Raw genomic sequence first — 7897 nt, 5'->3', positions numbered from 1 at the left:
AATGGTTTCCTAATCCTTTTGATTGCTTCTCATTTTGAATTAGAATGGATAGGTTAGAGGCACCGTTTGGCCCCCTTTGAATAAGTAAATACGATGTCTTAATTCTGTATCATAGCTCTTCTTCAGAACAAGGACAAGTAATGAGACAAGACGTTCTGGCTACAGTGGGATACGTAGTAGGCCACAAGAGTGCCAGTACTCTTTGAGCTCCATTTCAAACAAAGCACAGGATCATGCAAAGCCATGCAAAGTTTGTTTATAGATTTTTTGCTATACTTTGGAGTGATGTTGTCAACAGCTAAATAACTCTAACTTGCCTCAAAAAGCCAGACCTGACTCGCCAAAAGGCATGCGTGTTTAGGCACTTTTGGCCAAGTGCAGGTTTTACATACTGAGCGCAACTATTTCGCCTTGAGGACAAGAGGGAGAGAAAAAAAATATTGACTGGAGCCAATGAAAACGCAGTATCCATCCCAGCGCTCTATAATTCATTTTCACCGGGGTAGAGCGCTGCCACAACGTAGTTACTACAGCTAGGAGAGTTTGAGGACTTGCTCTCCAAGGACTTGCGTTTAGGGCGCGCTACTGACTATATCTCTTCATTGCGATTTATTTTAACACTACTGCACAAACGTTCTGTATTTACGAATTATCGTGGACTTTCTTGTCTACCCATGATGAGTGGACAGATTTATGAAAAGAAGATAGCGAGCATTTTGACCGATCTCCCCGGATCTATGAGTTGCCATCCGAGCTCCAAGGACTCTCCGACTCTTCCCGAGTCCTCAGTCACGGACATGGGTTACTACAGTGGACAAACGGCTCACAGCCATCACGAATATTATCAGAGTCCAACATACGGACAACAAATGAATGCCTACCATCACCAATTCAATCTGAATGGAATGGGTGGTGCGGGAGTTTATCCCACCAAGTCTGAATACCCTTACACAAATGCCTACAGGCAATATGGACATTACAACAGAGATCATCTGCAGGCATCACCTCAAAGCTCAGGTAAATACCGAAAAATATTTGAATTATTTCTGTGTTATATTCTGCTTCATTTCGAAGTTTACCAACTGAATCGTTTCCGTGTATGCGTAAATAGAGAGAGAAGGAGAGAGACGGGTGGGCTACATACATACTGTGAAAAAACATTCAGGTAGTCTCTTGGGTGGTTTAATGTTGTATAGGTCTGCTCTATCTGAGAACCATCTAACATATATTGGTTGACTATTCCAGTTAAACGAAATAGAAGGAGATAGCAGAGATAGCGAAAACAATTAAAGGGCCTGCTCTGTCATAGTCCTATTTGGGTTTCAGACATATAATTCATTTCAACTGTTAAAATCAGATTTTGTATAGGTGGGATTTATTACAAGTTACTATAGAGTAAAACTACAATACTGAAGTTGAAACCAAGGTGCTAATTGATAGCCTTTGATGAAAAACATAGCCAGTTATTAACAGCTAGTCATAAACCATTATGGTTAGTAATTGCAGTGATAGCAACTGTATGTGAATCACTTGCCAGATATTTAGGGATATTATATCAAATATTGACCGACTATTGAGGTTATTATAGCAGGTTGAGCATGATCGAGACTTTTTCCATATATTTTAGCATTGCAACATGGAAATATTGCTATTGCTACTTCAACTAGCATATAATAATGTAATAATGATAATAGTAATAACATATTATCACAATAATAACATGCTATTTTTATTGATTATAACTTATTATTATTATCATTATTCTTATTACATTGTTTTGGCATTGTTAAATGTTTTTCATAAACTGATAATGAGAACTAATGATACAATTGGTGCTTCTTTCTTTGTAGTGAAAGAAGAACCCGAGCCTGAAATTCGTATGGTGAATGGAAAACCCAAAAAAATCCGCAAGCCGAGAACAATTTACTCCAGCTACCAACTAGCAGCGTTGCAGAGACGTTTTCAGAAAGCGCAATACCTCGCCCTCCCGGAAAGAGCCGAACTTGCGGCTCAACTCGGTCTGACACAGACACAGGTAAATATCAAATTATTTATAGGAAGCCTACGCTATTGTTTCATTGTATTGTAAAAAAGTGTATGTAAATATGCCATTTGAATATTGACAACTACAACAAAGGTTCACACAAAAACTTTTGGGATGTGTGTTCTTGAGCCAGTTATCCTTATAACGTAGACCTGGAGGCCTACCTTTATCAAAATTACGATGTTCATTGTTTGAACATGACTTTTAGACTAATAACATTCATCTCTTTCCTAACAGGTCAAGATTTGGTTCCAAAACCGGAGGTCCAAATTCAAGAAGCTTTACAAGAACGGCGAGATTCCCCTTGACCACAGTCCAAATGCCAGCGATTCCATGGCGTGCAACTCCCCGCCATCGCCGACGGTCTGGGACAATAACTCTCTCACTACCCCCGCCAGCAGGCCCCAGGTCCCGCAGCCGCCCCTCAGCTCGTCGCCCCCCTACCTGGAGGATTATAACAACCACTGGTACCAACAGGGATCGCATCTACAGCACCCCGGCGCAGTGCATCACCCAGTACCACAGCAAAGCGTTGGGGCTGTTTATTAACAAAGACTAAACATAGAGTTTTAATACGAGGCCCTTCCACATCAACTGAACTTACCAGAGCTCTAAAAAGTAGAAGCTGGCGCTGGCTTGTTTTGGACGTAGACCTGACAAAAGTGAAAGTGTGTATTTCCCTGAAAAGCTGGGTAATCCATTTTTACTGTAGGCTAGCTTACCTAACACGGGAAGAATAATGGCAAAACTGTTCAGTTGATCCATATTAAATCGTGGATATGGGTTTGCAGAGCATGCGTCAGAAACTCAGGTCATAATTTATATCGATTTGTACAAAATGTCGAAGGCTGTACATAGGTGTTAATAGAAAGCAGAACCACTAAGATCATATTTGTTTGGAATGGAAATACCGCACTGTGGTGCTGCGAATCTTTTTATATTAATGTTGTAATTAGTATGTTATTATTGCCTTTCTGTCAAAACGAATAAATATATCAATTGAATATTGTGTTTTTAACTTATGTTTTTACTCACTTTAATCACTTATAAATAAATACATTATGTTTCTTCTGTATTTCGCTGGTCCGTCGAAAAGAATTAACAGACACAAAATAGAAAAACATGGCAGCTTAGCTGCTTTTCTGAGATGTGTTGATATATATCGTAAATGTTTAATTTATATAATTGTTTTCTTCATTGCTGAGTGTTGCCCCAAATATTTTATGGCCAACATCCGGAAAGAGTTAAATCTGTCGGTGTGACAGCTTGCTTGCCTCCCTGAAGCTTGATGCAATCAGTATAGGTCCAGGTTTGGTTTTTGGTCTGCGTGCAAAGAGGCTGTAGGAGGCAAGCAGACATGATGGAGTCGCTTGATTTTACTAGTGTTCTGTTGCCAGATAACAGGAAAGAATACAGCCGACGGGGGGGTTGCCTCAGGGATACACACACACACACAAACACCCACACACTCATAGACCCAAAACAAGAGCATCAGAGGATAGAAAATGCGGCAAATATTTTTTACCCATTCTTTGCTGGAGTAATTCAGGAAAGCCTCGGTTGTGCTATCTCTAGATTCAGTCAATAGCTGTTGAACACATTTTGAGGACGACTGTATGCTTCATTGTACATTTAAGGCATATGTGTGTGTGTGTGTGTGTGTGTGTGTGTGTGTGTGTGTGTGTGTGTGTGTGTGTGTGTGTGTGTGTGTGTGTGTGTGTGTGTGTGTGTGTGTGTGTGTGTGTGTGTGTGTGTGTGTGTGTGTGTGTGTGTGTGTGTGTGTGTGTGTGTGTGTGTGTGTGTGTGTGTGTGTGCATCAGCACAGACCTATAGGAAATTAAACCAATTACATCTTGAATTATTACATTTTGAGAAAAAAAGATGAGGACTTGATTATCTCATAAGCAAAATTCAACATCAATCATCACATTTCTTAAATAAAACTGTCACCAATGTAATATATTGGCAAGATGTCAGAGGTATTTCATAACATAACTTGTGCAATATATAACATATCGTATTTTACATAATAAGAATTTGACTTCATATCACAAACTACAATAATTGATGTCTCTATTTAAAAAAGATATATATTCGCATGCCATTAACACTCACCACATAACCTCAAGATTATCAAGTATCTTGCTAAAATCATACGATATACAAACCGCGCATGGGCGCCATTGCGCACAAAAATAATTTACGAGTACAGCAAATTCACTCTGTGGAATCTGAAGGACATAATATGTTGACTATTCGGATATTATGGGAAATTTAAATGAATTATGTATTTTATGTAACATAAGTCTAAGCCAGCGCAATAATTTCAGCAGTAAGTGTTGACAATGGCAGCATATTGCATATATCAAGGCTTGCTTGAACTGTATTCAAAATAGAGCGATTAACAGCTTTTTGAACGTTGCTTTCTTCAATCAGATTCAGAAGACAATTGCTTTACAAAGTACAGTGTTTTTACTTATCTGCAATGCTATGCTTTTGCTCCCATTAGGACCGATGTTTTTTTTCCATTGGGAAGCTCCGTTTCTCCATTTTCATGGGTAGGCTACAGTAATCGGCTTGAGTGATACTCTCCTTGCGCTTGACCCCAACGTTTTGTCGTTTTGAGATGTATAACGATTTTATTGTATAGGAACCTACTGAATTTGTATGTGATATTGAATGTTCAGACAAAGCAATTTAACTTGGGAGAGATTTGATCATTCTGTAGGCTTAGTATAAATAAAATATAATTATTTTAACTGTTGCATGTTGGGTCCCCCCCCAATCCAGTTGTTTACACAATACAATTGTTTGAAATTTGTAATAAGAATAAATGCCATAATTTAAATACAGAAATTCAATTGAGTTCACTATGCAACATAACACACTTGACAAACTATTCACTTTCAAAAGCAGCCACATACAGCACTTCAGTCATTACCATCCCATTTCAAGCCATATAGGATCACTGACTATATTTGCTTGTAATTACAGTAACATGAATTTACTTTGGGTTATTACTGTAAGTCTCATGATCCAAAATGGCTGACATGATACACACTATATATATATCTGCTATCTTTGACATCTCAAATATACACACATGACCTTCCCTCTGTGCCTCCCTCACCATGTGTGGCCCATGGACACGCTATTTGCTTATATGTCGTCAGGGGATCTATTTCTGCTGGAGACAAATGCACCGGGTGGCTTCTGGCTCTGGGCTGGTGTGTGTGGGCCGAAGCTTTCACAAAGGTGTATATATAATTTCAAAACTTTAGCAAGTATAAGTGCCCTGGCTGCTCGTGAACTGTTGAACTTGAATGTGACACCGCATGGCAACACATCAGAACAGCCATCATTAGGGATTGTGCCAAGGATCCTGAGCTCTTCTCCTCCCCTAGCACAATAACAGTCAACAGCACGGTGTCACAGAGGTCTCTGGGGTTCCAGGGAATGGGTTGAACTAGGGGTTGACATGTAGTCAGGATGGCAAATGTAGCCATGGAAAGACTGTTTGCAGCTGCCCACACCTATTCAAAGCCTGATGTCTCCCCCTTGCATTGGAATCACTCACCAGACAATTTTGCTGAAAATGTCAATGAAATGAGAAAGGCATTCTTGACCGCTGTGGACTCTTGAACCCCAGTTGACCTCAGGCCTATGAAAGGTGGTGATACCAAAGCCAGTTAGATTGTGATTATTGGTGGATTTGATAAACCGTGATTGTGGCATTTCCTTGGGAGGCTGCCAGCATAAACATTGATGGGAGTTTCATCATATTTTTCACTTTATGTTGTGTGCAAAGGTTGAAGTTTGTCTCTCCCTCTCTCTCTCTGTGTGTGTGTGTGTGTGTGTGTGTGTGTGTGTGTGTGTGTGTGTGTGTGTGTGTGTGTGTGTGTGTGTGTGTGTGTGTGTGTGTGTGTGTGTGTGTGTGTGTGTGTGTGTGTGTGTGTGTGTGTGTGTGTGTGTGTGTGTGTGTGTGTGTGTTTGTGAAATTATTTTCATTCAACCAGTTTGTGCCAAATGGGATGTGTGTGTGTGTGTGTGTGTGTGTGTGTGTGTGTGTGTGTGTGTGTGTGTGTGTGTGTGTGTGTGTGTGTGTGTGTGTGTGTGTGTGTGTGTGTGTGTGTGTGTGTGTGTGTGTGTGTGTGTGTGTGTGTGTGTGTGTGTGTGTGTGTGTGTGTGTGTGTGTGTGTGTGTGTGTGTGTGTGCGTGTGTGTGTGCGTGTGTGCGTGTCATAAATCTAATCCCTCCAAAGTGTAGCATTGTGCCCAGGAGTCAACCATTCCCTCAGATGAAACCAAACCTGGTCATTCTCTCCAAACGGGAAGCTGCACACAATTACACTAGATGTCAGATCACTCAAGTTAATAACAATAATCACCATAAAGCAGCTTTGCTATTCAGCTGCCGCCGAAGCAACTGGGATTTACTGTAATAACATCCCCATTTTCGATCTCATTGCTATCTTGCAATTAAAATCCACCAAACACACTGCAAACCCCAAGGCATTTTTAACTAAAATACTGGTAGTAAATTGAACTCAAAGTCAATGAAAAGTCATTACTTTAAAAATAAATTGTGGTACGGACTCAAAACTAAGTGAGAAGTCATCAACTCTATTTTTTTAAATGAATGACAACAAATTAACTTTCTTTCCCCAGCTTGCCCTACTGTAGGTAGATTTTTTAAAATAGTTTTTAAAACTTTTATTTTTCATGTACATTGAGTGATTGATTGATTAATCGTATGCTACAGAAAGATAAATAACAACATATTTCGAACTAATGCAATCATTTAGTTAGATTTTTTGTATTCCTTACTGAAAATGTTTTTTTCCAGTTTAAAAGGTTTAGGGAGTTTCTTAACACTGTTCCTGATCCTGACAATCATTATGAATGCAGGTTGCAGGTGAATGAAAATTCCTAACTCTGGCTGGATTCTAAAAGGAATTACACATCACTTTGCAAACCAGCAGAATGTGACTTGCAGTTATGGTTGCAAAATTCTTGTATATTTCCCCGTTTTTCCAGGAATCCCGTTTGGAAGATTCCTGGAAATCCTTCAACCAGAATTATTTTTTGAATTTGGGGAAAGTTACCAGAAATTTGCTAGGTATCAAAATAAGGCCTTAAGAGATATATATTGTCATAAAGAGTTTAATTATAGTGGTAAGATTTGCTTAGGAACTCACTTGGTGAAGGCCATAGGACTGAAAGTTAATGAATTCAACAACCATGTACTGTATGTCTCTGTCACTAACACGCGCGGTCATGGCTGATAACTCCACAATTCACTCAAAAATGCAAGGCACACTGGGAAATTGTATTGGGGGCGTGGCTTGGTGGGGGCGTTACTTAACATTTTCAAGCTGATACAGGTCAAATCTGGACCCCATACAGGGTCACAGTGACTATGGTTTGAGTAAAAAAAAAGAAAGAAATGTAACTGTACTCAGATATAAGTGCAAGGGGTTTCATAAAACGTTTTGAGTAATGACAGCACATTGGGGTTTACAGTGTACCTCCGATCCTGATAAGCCAGCCAGGCCTTTGATCCATTATAACTTATTTTATCCATATCATCACCCATCTCCCACTCTCCCTTCCCCTTCTGTAACCTACAATGTCTGTCGCATGAACAGTCTTTTGAGTCTCCCTTGAATCTGCCTGATAATTGCCCTGTTTGAAAGGCCCTACTCTGTCCGTCCAATTTGAGCACCCATTATTCTAATCTTGAGATGTGAAATTGCCTATAATTTTGTCTGATGCCCCGTCACTTCATTCAGCAACACTTGCCTCCTCTTCTTCTACCCAGGGCACGCGGATAAAGGGAAAGTGGGGTGTATAT

The 7897-nt window shown here is 39.8% G+C and overlaps 1 protein-coding gene across 1 annotated transcript; it reads left to right on the top strand.

Annotated features, from left to right (window-relative positions):
* The first annotated feature begins 499 nt into the window (after positions 1 to 499).
* On the top strand, positions 500 to 3048 carry LOC139570310 (homeobox protein Dlx3b-like). The gene is made up of 3 exons (XM_071392093.1): positions 500 to 1017; positions 1851 to 2035; positions 2282 to 3048. The coding sequence occupies exons 1-3, from the start codon at positions 675 to 677 to the stop codon at positions 2591 to 2593; spliced, it is 840 nt and encodes a 279-aa protein (XP_071248194.1). The 5' UTR covers positions 500 to 674; the 3' UTR covers positions 2594 to 3048.
* The last annotated feature ends 4849 nt before the right edge of the window (positions 3049 to 7897 follow it).

Source organism: Salvelinus alpinus, chromosome 3 (genome assembly GCF_045679555.1).
Source record: "Salvelinus alpinus chromosome 3, SLU_Salpinus.1, whole genome shotgun sequence".
NCBI classification, from domain to species: domain Eukaryota; kingdom Metazoa; phylum Chordata; class Actinopteri; order Salmoniformes; family Salmonidae; genus Salvelinus; species Salvelinus alpinus.
Note: the sequence above shows the minus strand (reverse complement) of the source record. Positions and strands in the feature narration are given on the sequence as shown.

Excerpts from the sequence above, each read along its gene's own strand:
- LOC139570310 (XM_071392093.1), top strand. The coding sequence starts at position 675 with ATGATGAGTGGACAGATTTATGAAAAGAAGATAGCGAGCATTTTGACC. Across the intron at positions 1,018-1,850 it reads GGCATCACCTCAAAGCTCAG|TGAAAGAAGAACCCGAGCCT; the intron begins GTAAATACCGAA and ends CTTTCTTTGTAG. Across the intron at positions 2,036-2,281 it reads TCGGTCTGACACAGACACAG|GTCAAGATTTGGTTCCAAAA; the intron begins GTAAATATCAAA and ends CTTTCCTAACAG.